This window comes from Antennarius striatus, chromosome 12 (genome assembly GCF_040054535.1).
Source record: "Antennarius striatus isolate MH-2024 chromosome 12, ASM4005453v1, whole genome shotgun sequence".
In the NCBI taxonomy this organism is placed as follows: domain Eukaryota; kingdom Metazoa; phylum Chordata; class Actinopteri; order Lophiiformes; family Antennariidae; genus Antennarius; species Antennarius striatus.
Window position 1 is genome coordinate 10417640 of NC_090787.1, and position 15337 is coordinate 10432976.

Genomic DNA, 15337 nt, shown 5'->3' on the forward strand with positions numbered 1-15337 from the left:
CTTTCTTACTGTTTAAACTTCAGGCCACGCCGAACAGGCGGGGTTAATATCGGATGTGCTGACACACGTCGGTCGGGCGGTAAGCTACTTGAAAACGAACGCTCACCATAATCTTTCCAACGAGCCGTTCTCCTTCTCAAGGGGGCGGAGTCCAAACAGAGGCGTTCACGGCACAGCCCGTCTGCAGAATCCTATGTAAGTCACGGTTTTACGGCTGAAAACAAGGAAGTGACATCTGGACTCACCCGGATTTACAAAAAGGACCTCTCCGCCTGGACAGACATTGGACTTCTCTTAATTTTCGGATAAGGTTGTTTTTGTTGTTGTTTACTTAGTGGGTGAAAATGTGTTCTATGGACATGGAGAAGCTGAAGATGACGGGAGCGGGTCGAGCCATAGCGGTGCTGACGAGCGGCGGGGATGCACAAGGTGAGTGAAGGCAGCGAGCCTGGCGCAAGGAGCAGAGTGTACCCTGCTGATACATTCAGACAGTCGGTTTCTGTCTGAATAAAGATTCTGATTCTGATTTCTACCGTGAATATCAGAACAGACAAGGATATAACGAGTGTCTCAGGTGCATACATCAGCTGAATCCCGTCAGCAGGGGTCAAAGGGCACGACTACGCTGATAGTGAAGACATCAGTCAGGACGCTTATGTAATTCACTGTGTAGAGAAGTACAAATATTTAGTTATTTATTTATATTTTCTGAGTTGGAAATTAACTTTTGAAAGTTTTCTGACACTAGATATAATTCTGATTTATTTGATTATACCAATCAATTTTACCTTAATATTATTCTTATTTGTCAGATGTGACTCTTGGCTGACATCCCCTCCTTTAAAAGTGTTAAAACCTCCTCCAGAAAGTTAAACCATACATAAAGCCATCTCTATTTGCAGGGTTATTGTAAAATGTCTAATCTGTAATAGCTGGAGGAGCAGATTAGAATATGATCGTCTAATATTTTGGTGTTGCTCTCCCCAACCCAGGGATGAACGCTGCCGTCCGGGCTGTGACCAGAATGGGTATCTACATGGGTGCTAATGTTTATCTTATTAATGAGGTAAACAAGCTGTTTGTCTGATATATCACTATTAAAAGTTCTGTCTTTGTTTTTTGTTCAGATCACTAATATACAATTTGTAAATGTTTGTAGGGATACCAAGGCCTGGTGGACGGAGGAGATAACATCAAGCTGGCGCACTGGCACAGTGTGACCAACATCATCCAGCTGGTATGTTGAAGTATCATCATCACCATTAACAGCTGAAGTAAATGTTGATATCAGGTGTTATTATTCCCAGTTATCCTTTTTCTACTCCTGATCTTTACTATGAAAATGTTCCAGAATTGAATTTTATTATTTAGTATTTTGTCAATTTTTTCTGGCCTTACATCTCTCTCCTTTTTTCCTCTGTCTTTTCATGGATGTAATAGGAATTTTGCTAGTCTCATCTCCTCATCTCACCTCTCCCTGCCCATTTAATACTGGTTTTAAACCGGTAAGGGTGTTACTGCATGTGTTTCCGACCTTATAATTCATGAAGCAGAAATATTCACTATCCAAAAAGAAATGTCCTTTTGATTTTGCTGTCTTAAACTTATGCAAACAACATGTAAATCAATGTAATCTTATATGATTTCTTTTTTAATCACTAGTTTATTTATTATCTCACACATAAAATTCGACTTGCGACCCTTCATTTAGTACCAGGTCCTATGTGTCTTGATTCGTCTTGACTTTCCTTTGTGTCTTTGACTGAAGGGTGGGACTGTGATTGGCAGCGCCCGATGCAAGGTCTTCACGACCCGTGAGGGCAGACTTTCCGCCGCCTACAACCTGGTGAAGAAAGGAATCGCCAACCTGTGTGTGTGTGGCGGAGACGGCAGCCTCACCGGCGCCAACATCTTCCGTGCTGAGTGGAGAAGTCTGCTGGATGAACTCGTAGAGAAAGGTAAAGTTCCTAACAAGAAATCAAATCATATTTGTCCACATTTCATAATATAAGTTTTTACTGTATTACTCTTCAGGAAGGATTAGTGACGCTCTGGCCAAGCAGCATGGTCACCTGAACATTGTGGGTCTCGTGGGCTCCATTGACAACGACTTCTGCGGAACGGACATGACAATTGGAGCTGACTCAGCTCTGCACCGCATCATGGAAATAATTGATTCCATCATGACCACTGCACAAAGGTCAGTCCTGTGAGGCTGAGCAGAAGCAGCGCTGAAGCAGCTCCCGTTTCATCAAAGCAATTATTAGAAGTCACTGGCAAAAAACGTGTTCCTTTGTTCATTATTAAATTAGTGTGAAGATGCGTTTATTTCTAAGGCAGTCTCTGTGTAATTAGAACTCGGAACTCTGCTCATGTAACGTCAGTGCAGGTTCCCATTTGTTACCCAGCTCTATTCATGGCCGTTTCTCAGATTTCACTCATCGTGCCTGGACTTGTCCTCCTGCATCTCCGATCGTTCCAACAGTTCACTGAATGCTCATATAGTTGTTAGGAAATGCCGATTAGCTCGTGCCGATGAAATCACTGTGCATCTCCTTACAGCCATCAGCGTACTTTTGTTCTGGAGGTCATGGGGCGCCACTGTGGGTGAGTTCCACTCTCACCCACTATGCTATCTTATAAATACTGACACTGATTGAAACCACTTTTTTCTGCTATTAATATCTGATTTTGCTCTAGATATCTGGCCTTGGTGTCCGCCTTGGCTTCTGGGGCTGATTGGCTCTTCATTCCAGAGTCGCCCCCGAGAGAAGGCTGGGAGGATCGCATGTGTGAGCGTCTAGAAGCGGTAAGTTATTAAAGAGTCTTCATTAGCTTTTTAGCCTGTTAGCACTTCAGGATTTAAAGAAGCTGAATTGCATCTCTTGTAAAGAATGCCTCTACTAAATTTCTGGATAATATATTTGTATCTCTTTACCTGTAGAGTCGCTTAAAGGGGTCGAGACTCAATATTATTATTGTCGCAGAAGGAGCCATCGACCTGAATGGCAAGCCCATCTCCGCAACATTCATCAAAGATGTAAGTTTAAAGTTTTTAAGACAGTTGTGGAACTGAGTGAAAGCAGCCCAGTGTTCAGATACCTGTACAACATGAAGGACAGAACTTTACAGCGTGGTGACAATGAAGAATCAAAAGAATTGTGTCACAAAATTTGTTTGTTTGTTTGTTGGAAAGTTGGAAGTTTTTGTTTTTATAAAATGCTTCAAAGGTGTTTGAAACATTTGTAAAAGGTGTGTCATCTATAAACTCTGTGTTGTGTACTCACGATTCGCCCACATGGTTGTGTGTCCGTTTGAAGTTGGTGGAAAAGAGGCTGGGTTACGACACCAGGATGACTGTCCTCGGTCACGTCCAGCGAGGAGGAACGCCATCAGCCTTCGACAGAATCCTGGTGAGTCGGACGACATTCTGTTCTTATGACGTAGATATTCAGCTTTGTAAAGCCATCACCTGTGTGACCAGCGGCTCGTTCTGTTCTTAACACACACGTGGACTTTTCAGAGCACTAAACTGGGGGTGGAGGCAGTCATCGCACTGATGGAGGCCACTCCTGACACCGAAGCTTGTGTCATCGGCCTGTCGGGTAACCACGCTGTTCGCCTGCCCCTGATGGAGTGTGTGGAGATGGTGAGCTGCTCTGCTTCCTTTTACATTAACACTAGGTGAATCGTGGGAGGTCGCTACATTTCTTTGGACTGTTCCATCATTTGCAGACTAAGCGGGTGCAAACAGCCATGAATGAGAAGATGTTTGATGAGGCCGTCCAGCTGCGTGGGGGGTGAGCAGAGCTAAAGTTTGCCTTGACTGTGCACACAATTCATCCGTTCACGGCGGTTTCATTTTGATGGATTTCTCGTTCAAATAAAAACCAACTCCAAGCTAAACATGACGCTTTTCTGACAGGAGTTTTCAAAATAACTTGAACATTTATAAGCTTCTTGCCTTCCAGAAGTCGGCCCAGTCTCAGGTGAGCCAACATCGACACACACCTGTATATTATTAGCTTTAACTCAACTCTACTTTTTACTTTTTATTCATATCATGCATATTTTCCCCCTCAGACCAATTTCTCTTTGGCCATTCTAAATGTGGGCGCTCCAGCTCCAGGTATGAATGCTGCGGTGAGGTCTGCTCTGAGGTTAGGACTCAGTCATGGACACAGGGTTTACGGCGTTAATGACGGCTTTCAAGGACTTGCCGAAGGCTCGGTGAGAAATTTACTTTAGAGAAATTTATTCTACTCACAAGTTACTCATATAAACCGACAGGATGTAAATAACACGGCTGTTCCTCTGCAGATTTTTGAGATGCAATGGCAAAATGTGGCAGGATGGACGGGCCAAGGCGGCTCATTGCTGGGGACAAAACGGTGGGTAAAAGGACACTCTGATTATATAGAATGAACATATTTGAATAAGCTTTCATATGGTTTGGAGACAAAGTGATGATGCGTGTTTTAAATGGCCAAAAATTATGCAGAAGAGGCTACAGTCATTAGAAAATATTTCATTTTACATTCTGTCCTACTATCTTTAATGATATTCTTATATTCTCTTTTTAGACCTTCATAAAAATAACTTTTAAATTCAAAGGCCTCAGTTTGTAGTTCTCAATGCTTGTTCGAAAGAAAAAATGAGTGTCCAAGTTTTACAAACATGATGTCAATGAAGGCTTGAGTTTCACAAAACAACCTCTCCTGCGGTTTATTTCTATATTTTGTCTTCCTACATCAGAACCCTCCCAAGCAAACACATGGAAAAGATTGTGGGAAACATCACCAAGTTCAACATCTCAGCTCTGCTTGTAATTGGAGGGTTTGAGGTAGAGAATAAGAACTTTAAGGAGCTACAAGTGATTTATATGTCCTTCATGTCAGCCTGGCATCGAAGTGGTTTCCAGTCTTCATCTTGACGTTGCTTTCAAAGGGATACCATGGAGTCCTGCAGCTGTTTGAAGCCCGCAGCCGCTATGACGCGCTCTGCATCCCCATGTGTGTGATCCCTGCTACCATCAGCAACAACGTCCCTGGAACGGACTTCAGCTTGGGAGCAGACACAGCTGTCAATGCTGCCATGGAGGTAATGCAGAGCAGACATTTGACTGTAGAGTTCCAGGATGTACTTGAAAAGACCAACCAAGACAGATATCAAATTGGATATCTTTGAACTCCAAAAAAATTTTTTAGAACTTTTTTCTAAATTTTGAGGGGAAGGAGGTTGAGACAGGAAGCACTTTTAGTCTCCACCACTATGATATTAAAGGGAACATAATATACTCCCTTCCGTATACAGTACAATGAATATAAGGGTTAATAAAGTTGATCCTATAAATATAAAGACTTTTGATGAGTGCTGCTTGGTTTCAATCTATTTCCTTTTTCCTCATCAGAGTTGTGATAAGATCAAGCAGTCTGCCACTGGGACGAAGAGACGGGTGTTTGTGGTGGAAACTATGGGTGGCTACTGCGGCTATCTGGCCACCAGTACTGGGATAGCTGTGGGTGCTGATGCAGCCTACATCTTTGAAGACCCCTTCAACATTCAGGACTTGAAGGTAAAACCAAAAAAAAAACAACAACCCTGCCCTTTCTTTTGTAACCTTTTCAGTTTCTTATGTCTTTAATTTTATGGCTTTTTGATAGACCAATGTGGAACATTTAAGTGAAAAAATGAAGAAGGACATCCAGCGCGGTCTTGTCTTGAGGTAGCCAACACTCATGAAGTGTGTCTGTATGCAGCTGAAGAAGGCGAGCTCAGCGGTGTGTTTATTCTGTCCTGACAGGAATGAAAAATGTCATGAAAACTACACCACAGATTTCATCTACAGACTGTATTCGTCAGAGGGGAAGGGCATCTTTGACTGCAGAGTCAATGTGTTAGGATACCTCCAGCAGGTACTGGGTCATCACAAAAGATCAACATCCATTGGGATATAAAATATATGTACAATTTCCCTGCAAATTATTTCTACTAAGCCCGTATGTTTGTGGTCCAGGGTGGGGCGCCTTCTCCCTTTGATAGAAATTTTGGGACCAAGTTGGGCGCGAGGGCGATCCAGTGGATTTCAGCGAGATTAACTGAAAACTTCAAACAAGGTAGTTACTATAAGGCATTAGTTGACAAATTAGTTGCCATTAATTACAAGAGTTAACTTATACCTCCGTTTCCCATCAGGCCGTGTGTTCACCAACTCCGCTGATACAGCATGTGTGCATGGCCTCTGTAGGAAGGTCATCTCATTCACCCCAGTTACCGAACTGAAGGCTGTGACTGATTTTGAGTAAGCAAATTCACTTTTGAAGGTGTATGAAATTATTTGTCATTCACTAATCTTAATAACAAGTGCATTATTATTTTCAGGCACCGGATGCCTAAAGTCCAATGGTGGTTCACGCTTCGGCCAATGCTAAAAATGTTGGCCAGGTATCAAACCAGCTTCTGTGAATACGTCCCAGGAGAGTTTGAACATGTGACTCTACGCTCCATAAGTATCGACTCTGGGATCTGAAATGTCCAAACATCATATTCTCTGCACTTTTTGACCCTTATCTAGCCATCCTTTGTTCGTGCGCAGACTTTACTTTAACTGTGGGTAAGCCTCTGTATTGTCAGATGCCTGCCATAAATATTTTTTCTTAAATCTGATTTACTACTGACTGTATTTATGTGTACTTGACGATGGCTTTTCACAAATAGGACATAGTATTAACTTTTAAAGAAAGTTTTATGAGAGAACCATTCTCATGTGAGGTTGAAGAAGTGTTTATGGCCACACTGAAACAAAATGAATTTACTAAAAAAGTAAATACTGGTGACTCTTTAGAGACCTCTATAATTTGCACAAAAATGTGCTCCAATGGTTGATTTGAGATGCTCTTCATGTGTATTTAATGTCAGAATGTGACTGATGGGACCAGTGAGATGTTCATGTCTTTTATTTGTACACTGTATAGGACAGAAACAGTTCTCTCATTCAATGAATAACCCTCACAGAATAACAATATGCAGTTTATTACACTGGAATAAATGTCAGTACTGCACTCCCAATAAAGAAATATATAGGTGTTGTTTTATTTTCAAACTAACACTGTGTCATCAATAACATTTCACCTGTGGCAATTTAATGTTTTAATATTTTTAATTTTATAGAGTTATAATTATAAGAATGTTCATTGCATTACTGATAGCTAATGACTAAAGGTGTGACTTTAAATAGATATATAATAACAAGAACCATAACAGAACAAGAAACCGTATAAGAAAAGTCCTACATGGCAAACTGGGTTTCATAAGTTTTATATTGGTGTTAAACTATGAACCTTCAATCTCATTCCGAGACATCAACGAAGAAAATAAGTCATGAACTGCTCTTAAAAACACAGCAAAACATTACGAGTTAAGATAGGCTTTCTGTAAATTCTCAAAAATTGAATGAAAATGGAAAATGATCCCCGGTTTTTTTGTTGGTTGTCTGAGGACTCGTGGCGGTGAAAGGAAACTGGAAGTCATCACTTTCATCTTGCTGGCTGAAGAGAAACTTGGGGCCTAAAATATCATAACCATTTAAAGCAGGCAGCACACATGTCGGGAAAAGAAAGATCTGATTCGTACTCACAGCCTGAAGATTTGGATTCTGTGGTTTCCTGAAAAAAGACGGACGTAGTTTGGTGTGTTGGTTGTATTTCTACTGGGTGAGCATGTGTAGAGGAGAGACAGTAAAAACACACTACCTTCTCTTTGAAGAATGATTCGGTGAAAGTGAAAGATGACTCCTGTAAAGAAACTTTCAGGTAACTCCAAAAGCAAGACTGAGAATGTAAAATCACTTGTTCACTTTGCACGCTGCTCACCTCATCTTGTGAAGAGCCAAAGTCAAATCTAAATCCAGAGAAGACCGGGGTGCTCAGATCAGAGTTCAGCGAGAAGGGGAATGCTGGACATTTGTTGTCAGATGCCGCCTGATGTGGGGAGCTGTCGGGGCTGAAGCTGAAACAGCATCATGAACACACATCGTCAGGTCTCCATGGTGATTCAGCCTCACACAACTCAGTCAAGGCCGTACCTGAAGCGGAACGTTGGCGGTGAAGGTGTTGCTTTCACTGCTACTGGAGGAGACGGAGGATTCATCTCATGAGATGACGACGGACGAACAGCATCGAGTCCCTCGTCCTCTTTGCCTGGCGCCTGATTCTCTTCAAAAACTACTCCTTCCTCCTCTTCCTCCTGCTCCTTTGCCTCCTCCACAGGGAACTGCTGTTCCTACACAGAAAGCACCTTAAGTCTTGACAGCATTTTAATAAATGAACCCTATATTAGTTAGATTTGTGTTGATCATAATGGACTTTGGGATTTAATACAACATATCTAACGGATAAAGTATAAAAATATATATAAGAAACACACAGTGTAATATTTCTGTAATACTGTAGGTCAGGACAGGGGCCGTGATGTGAAACACTTTTACTGACTGTCTTAATTTACTAAGTTCTGAATGGAAAGTTCATCTTTAGGTAAGTTATCTTGTAAACATGTGTGACATTTTATGACACTATGTCAACTGGTTTCAAGTAAAAGTCATTAAAAAAAGGAGGAACACATTTCCCCTTTTCGACGGGAACATAAACAAAACAGGTAAAAAAAATTCAGCAGAAAACTAATTGACTAATTTGTTGTTCCTCCTATACATCAAATAATTAACAAAAATAACACTTTAATATTTCCCAAAATGCAACTGTATTATTGTTCATTTGAGCATCCTTGGCTGGTATATGTTCATGTCTTTTAAAAACAAGGGCTTGGAAACATAATAACATTCTGAATAGCACTGTCCATAAATAATTAACATCTAAAATAAATAATAAAGGCTTTTTTGGGGGGGGTATAATCATTTTATCTACTTCTCACACTGACACACACTCCATTAGACACAACACAGGAGTACGAAGGAAACATTCCTCTCAAGTTGGGATCAGTGGTGATATTAAGGACAGTCTAGCTACACCAGACAAACATCACCTGGACCCGGTCCTCTGAGACTCTTTCCTGGTCCTGCTCTTTAGAATGCCTCTCATCTTGCCTTGCTCGTTCTGAAGAAAAACATATGTTGCTGTTGAGAGTTTGATGTAATGAAATCATTCCAACATTTAAAAAAATGTAATGATGTAATGTGTTTCCACAAACTATGAATCATTTCCCGTCTTACCGTCCAACTGTTCATTGGCTTCTTCTGGCACGGCGCTGCTGGAGGGAGTATCCTGGATGATGTTGTCCTCATTTATTTCTTCAGCATTAACCTCCACATTCTGCAAGATGTGTTGAGGTTCATTCATCTGTTTATAGGAAGACTGGCTCAAACGTGGACAGTTTTACAAAGTCATTTGTACTGATCAAAGTTATTACTGTGCCTGTTTGTCTTGGAGATGAAGAGAGGAGATTTCCAAGGAGTAATCACCATCTTCCTCTGCATGAGGACTTATTTTCTCCTCTTCCAAGGGTTGTTGGCCTGAAACACTGGGAATAAATATGGACAGAAGAAAGAGCTTTGATGGATGCAATATATTATTCACTGATATCTATTTCAGTGTCTGGTTACTTGTCCGGTTGTTCCTCAGCGGCAGCAGAGTTGACTACTGGACCTGGTCAGGCAGAATTTAAATGAATTGAGTAAAGATGTGTAAATATGTCAGCAAAATCAGAGCAAGTACTGATTATGTAAAGGTTTATTACCATAGAAATGATCCAGCTCTTTCTGATTCAGTGCAATTTCTTCATCACAAGCCTTGATCCTAGACTCAATTTCCTGTTTATCAGCCAGCAACATGAGGAGATGTTGAGCCATAGGACTTTGGCAGTGGTATTCTTCATGTAATCGGAATGTCTCCTTATAACTTGCAATTCTCTCTTCATAAGCCTCCCTTCATGGGTGACAAAAATGTAATACAATAAGCTTTGTTCATGATGGCCTAAAAATCTAAAAAAAAAGAAAAGATATTTAAACCACAGATAACTAAACCCACACGTCATGTTTATACGTGGCTTTTCTGCGTTCCACGTCCTCCTTCAGTGTCTGTTCATACTGACGAAGCAGGTCTTTAGTCATCCTCAGGCTGAAAGGACATCAATGATAAGAAGATGTCAATAAATACACTGCACCGCCAACGCTATTTACATGCTTATTTTGGGTGTATATCACACAGGCTGACCACTACTTCCGGGATTTCATATTACCTTTTAACATTTGATTGAATTTGCAGCAAGTTGTTGTTTTTCAAACCAATTTCTGCTTCAAGTTTTCGGATATTGTTCGTGATTATTTCAATGTAAGAACGTCTCTCAGCAATGTCATCTCTGTAAGCTGTTAATAAAACACACACACACACACACACACACACACACACACACACACACACACACACACACACACACACACACACACACACACACACACACACACACACAAACCTTTTAGTTTATTTTCCACACCTGACAATATATCACAACTGATGCTGAAAGGTTAGAACAAATACCCTTAATTTGTTGACTGATTTCTTTCTTCTTTTGGGAAAGCTCCCGCAATTGAAAAGCTAAAAAAAAAAAACACAAACAAAAGAAAAATTAAGAATTTTATCAGGTGACTTTGGTTTGTTAGCTAAAGCCAAATGTAGCTAGTAAACTATTACTTATATTAATAACATTACTGCAATTAGCTAAACCTTCACGTTGTAATGCAGACACACATCGAATTGCAGAAAAACAGTTAAAACGGCACAAAGAAGTCCACAACGAGCTCACCAGACTGAAACACCAGTTTGTCCGTGTAGCTGAAGAACGACTGGTCGCCCATCTTCACCTCCGCTAGCCCAGAGCCGCAGCTGGAGCCCCGCCGGACGTCCCCTTCAACAACTAACGGGCGGTGACGTCATCACGGTGATTGAACAGTGTGTGCAGGTGTTGTTGGACATAGAGGGAGGCGTTTCTCCAAAGGGCAGCAGTCTGACTTATCCGTACTTCATCTTTAATCTGCTGTTTTATGTACAGTGCACCCTCGCACTTTTGCCATCAACGCTTGCGACTCCACCTCGTAGCGGATTTTACAGTCACGTGATACCGTATGCGTATTCTATTGGATGACGGCATCCGGAAGTGCGCTCCGTTCCGTCACTTTTCGTGAGACACAAAAATATATAATATAATATAAGATTTATATATATATATATATATATATACACACACACACACATATATATATAAAATTGTGTGTATATATAAATTGTGTATATATATATAAATTATATATATATATATATATAGAGCGAGAGAGAGAGATATGTAAATACATATAATATACATATAGATATATGTACATTAAATCATGGATTTATGTTTACACGAACTCACGCCGGCGCGCATACAGATGGACAGATGTGTTCTCACATGGATGGGTTTCTTTCATGGTCACGTGATCGTAGTGTGAGCTGTGGCTCGGGATTGGTCCAACAAAGGTTCGAGGGGCGGGGCTTACTGCTATTCTGGAAATAATTCTACGTAGCCCATCTGGATATGTGAGAACACAGCGCTGTGACGCGTGGACCCGACCAAAACCAAACCCGGTCATCCGTCCCCAGATGTTTGTGTCCACCTGTCTGCTGGAGGTAAGACTGAAGCTCCGAGCTGTTTGTGGAGGGTGGGTCATGTCTGCCGGCTGGAGGCTGCAGACAAAAGAGCGGACATGGGTGGGATTTAAATGGGAGGGGATCAGCTGTGTGAAGAATGGGCTCCATTGTCGATGCACCCTCTTATAAATGATGCGTTCTTTTGTAAAAAATCGCTCTCAGTCCATCCGTCGCGTAATTCTTCTGTCGTTAAAGTGAGAGGATGATGAGCTTGTATTTTTTCTATTGACCATACCGACGAGCTGTCATTCAAAGGAGAGGCAGCCCCCTTACTGACGTAGAACGACATGTTGTGTTTGTTCAAATGATGCACACACTGGTGTTAGAGAGACACTAGTGAGAGATCCAGTAGATTTAATCATCATCACAAAAACTGCGAATGAGGAGAATTCAGGCCAGGATCACTGTATAGGATTATACTATCATGACTAACAGGAAACATCTCTCTCTCTCTCTCTCTCTCTCTCTCTCTCTCTCTCTCTCTCTCTCTCTCTCTCTCTCTCTCTCTCTCTCTCTCTCTCTCTCTCTCTCTCTCTCTCTCTCTCTCTCTCTCTCTCCCTGTGTGTGTGATTTTGTCATTTACATTTTTTATTAGACTTCCCTAAAACCTTAATATTATGGGTGAACATCGTTTGTGCTGCCCAGGAATCTGCTGTTAGTCTCCAGTCACTCCATGAAGACGTTGTGTGAATCAGGTGAGAGCATGGCCCAGGTGGAGGAGCCTCACGCAGAAGGAGAGGGGAGCCCTCAGATGATCTCCTTACGATCAGACGTGTCAGGAAACCATGCGGACGATGGAGAAGTGGGGCCCTCCCTGAGGAGGAAGAGGAGGAGGAAGAGAGAGCCTCGTCCGGAGTCCATTATTGTCTACCGGTCTGAAATAGAGAGGGCGTCTGGGGAGGATCAGGGCATTGAGGAGGGAGCGGAGAGGAGCACCGAGGAGGGGGCCAAATTCCTCTGCACAACTACAGGTGAAGGTGAGTGACGTCTGAGTTTGTGCTAAAATGAAGGTATCAGGTATTTATCAATGTGTGATTTTGTTTTCTTGTTGTTGCTGATGTTCTCGTCTCACGTGAGTTCTTAGTCAAACCCTTTAAAATAATTTGACACACACGTGACTTACAGCCTAGTGAATTCTGTCTCACCAGGAGAAAGCTGGAGCCTCCCTCCAGACAGCCGCTACGTGACCCTGACGGGCACCATCACCCGGGGAAGGAAGAAGGGCCAGCTGGTGGACATTCACCTCACGCTGACAGAGAAGGAACTCAGGGATCTGGCTAAATCTAGGGAACGTCTGGATGCAGAGTGCGAGGCCGGAGAGCGCTCCAAATGCAACTGCGGCTTGGGCGTGTGTCGTGGACCCCACGTGGTCCTGTGGAGCGTCTCCTGTGTCCCTGTCGTCTTCCTCCTCTCCTTCATCACCTCCTTCTACTACGGCACGCTCACCTGGTACAACGTCTTCCTGGTGTACAATGAGGAGCGGACGTTCTGGCACAAGATCACCATATGTCCCTTTCTCATTATCTTCTATCCCGTGCTGATCATGCCCATGGCGCTGTCCCTGGCGCTGTACTCGGCCGTGGTGCAGGTGTCCTGGGCCTTCAGCGAATGGTGGCAGGCGGTGAGGGACTTGGAGAAGGGCTTCTGCGGCTGGGCTTGTGGGAAGATGGGGCTGGAGGACTGCTCCCCCTACAGTATAGTGGAGCTGCTGGACTCCGATACAGTTTCTGGGACCCTGCAGAGCAAGGCAGTTAGTGAGCATGCCCAGACATCATCTGTGTGAAGTAGATGGACACGGAGCTGCAAGACACAAAGTCATGGTGTGATAGATTTGTGCCAGAATGGTCACACCAGTCTCAGGAATGTATATGGAAGTTGTTTCACTATACTTTTCTGTAACTGTCGAGTTATCAAACACTGCTTGAAGCGAAGGTAAATCCTACATTACTACTTCAGACTTGATAAGTCATTATTGCAACCAGACGTCTGTAGAGGGTTCTTCCAAGAATGTTGGGCCATTGTTTTTATTTTTAGGTTTTAATTTTTAATTTAAATCAAATTAAAAAATTAAATTGATTTTATTTTTAGGTTCTAACAGCTATTCTAAAGTCACAAATCCTACTCAAAGATCTTTTGAAACACACGGCCTACGCTGCTCAATAAACTGACTGCAGATGCTGATTCACAATTTATTTGGAGGTTTGTAAAAAAGTTTCATTCATTTGTAAATATCTGTAATGAAAATGTATGTGATGTATGTATGCTGTGCACTGACATCAGATATGTTGCTTTTGATGCAATGCTAGATGGTTGTTTTTTTTACCAGAAAATGTCATCACTTAGCACAATATTGTCACGAGTACATGTAAACAATTTCTCATGTGTCTCAGTGTAGTTTCTAAATGTTAAGCAAATCTTATAAAAGGACCAAAACCAAGTCATTGCTGTTTTTTGTTTCATAAAATTCTGACTTCCATTTTTTGTGTTTGTACCCCAGGCACACTCGTTCCTATTGAGAATCGAAATCATTAATAGGCCATGTAGTATTTTTTTGTTGTTGATGTTTTTTTAAAAGATTCATTGCTATTCAAAGGCACCTGTACATTCTAGTCTTTCAAATCTCTTACTCAGGCAGAGGTAAAATGTGTATTTATGGACTATTTTTCAACACAATCTACTGCTGGAGTGAGTAATTTTAACAGCAGGGCGGTAAACGTGGTTCTGATTTACAACAAATGTGTCTTTGTGATAATGAAGAAGCCTGTCATCCAGTGCATTGCTGTTGCTCACTGGAGCATTAATTATTTTTGCCCCAAAGCAAATTCAGTCATGATGTGAAGCCATAGTCAGAACAATCTGACAAACCAGACATTTATTTGGAGAATTTGTGTTTTGATGTCATATTTTTTATGTTTAAAGAACCATCAAACACAGACACATTTGATGTTAAACCACTGTACTTTTTTTGTCTTTAATATTCAATTGTGATCCATGAATGAGCGATTTTACCATCTACAGTATGAATTCTTGTCATATTTCTACATAGTCCCTTTTTAAGTTGATTTAATTTATTTTAAATATTTAATTCTAGTATTTAATTCCATAACAATGATTTCTGTAGGTATTTTGTAGAATACCGGCACTTTGAAGTTCATGTATTGCAAATAGTCAACACATAAATAGAGTCATGGAGGTAATGATCAGTGTTACTGGAGTGAGTGAACATTACATGTTGTGAATCTACACAATTCAAAGTAAAGAACTACACAAACGTGGAGTTTAATGTCATTAAATTGAAATGTTTTGATTTGGAGATCCACATTTTAGAAGGTTAAATTTCCTGCGGTCAATTTTTTTTTTAATAAACATGATGACTAACAGCAGAACAAGTTAACATATCACTGGATGATTCAGTCATTAGTGTATTTCTGCTACTGAAAAAAATTCGTAGACCTCAAAACCAAGATACTTGGTTGTGTTTTACTGATAAATTAATGTTACAACAATATAAAGTTTCCCCGTTTCCCTGCTTCATGCCTGTAAGTCAGCTGTGATAGGCTTCAGTAATCCCCGTGACCCAAATAAGATGAAAGCTGAATGAATGAATGAATGAATGAATGAATGAATGAATGAATGAATGAATG

At 41.3% G+C, this 15337-nt stretch overlaps 3 protein-coding genes across 5 annotated transcripts; 2 read left to right on the top strand and 1 right to left on the bottom strand.

The window, feature by feature from the left end:
* Positions 1-142: 142 nt before the first annotated feature.
* pfkla (phosphofructokinase, liver a) lies at positions 143-7090 on the top strand. The gene is made up of 22 exons (XM_068328833.1): positions 143-429; positions 993-1066; positions 1160-1237; positions 1769-1958; positions 2035-2200; positions 2563-2607; positions 2701-2809; positions 2945-3040; positions 3321-3413; positions 3524-3649; positions 3736-3800; positions 3926-3989; positions 4084-4230; positions 4321-4391; positions 4756-4843; positions 4948-5100; positions 5411-5575; positions 5664-5725; positions 5804-5915; positions 6017-6116; positions 6196-6301; positions 6382-7090. The coding sequence occupies exons 1-22, from the start codon at positions 345-347 to the stop codon at positions 6527-6529; spliced, it is 2343 nt and encodes a 780-aa protein (XP_068184934.1). The 5' UTR covers positions 143-344; the 3' UTR covers positions 6530-7090.
* Positions 7091-7265: 175 nt separating this feature from the next.
* LOC137604786 (protein SIX6OS1) lies at positions 7266-11090 on the bottom strand. Its single transcript, XM_068328834.1, has 14 exons — positions 10813-11090; positions 10548-10604; positions 10249-10375; positions 10038-10127; positions 9748-9935; positions 9614-9656; positions 9426-9531; positions 9224-9323; positions 9037-9107; positions 8084-8280; positions 7872-8007; positions 7752-7793; positions 7637-7664; positions 7266-7566 (listed from the first exon to the last, which is right to left on the bottom strand). Exons 1-14 carry the CDS (start codon positions 10862-10864, stop codon positions 7442-7444), a joined length of 1362 nt encoding a protein of 453 aa, XP_068184935.1. The 5' UTR covers positions 10865-11090; the 3' UTR covers positions 7266-7441.
* A 483-nt stretch (positions 11091-11573) lies between these two features.
* On the top strand, positions 11574-15041 carry tmem169b (transmembrane protein 169b). 3 transcript variants are annotated; one of them, XM_068328835.1, is made up of 3 exons: positions 11574-11672; positions 12289-12670; positions 12842-15041. In XM_068328835.1, exons 2-3 carry the CDS (start codon positions 12367-12369, stop codon positions 13474-13476), a joined length of 939 nt encoding a protein of 312 aa, XP_068184936.1. In that variant the 5' UTR covers positions 11574-11672; positions 12289-12366; the 3' UTR covers positions 13477-15041. The 3 variants fall into 3 exon arrangements, with proteins under 3 accessions (XP_068184936.1, XP_068184937.1, XP_068184939.1); XM_068328836.1 differs by having other exon boundaries at positions 11589-11672; positions 12339-12670; XM_068328838.1 differs by having other exon boundaries at positions 11604-11672; positions 12389-12670.
* The last annotated feature ends 296 nt before the right edge of the window (positions 15042-15337 follow it).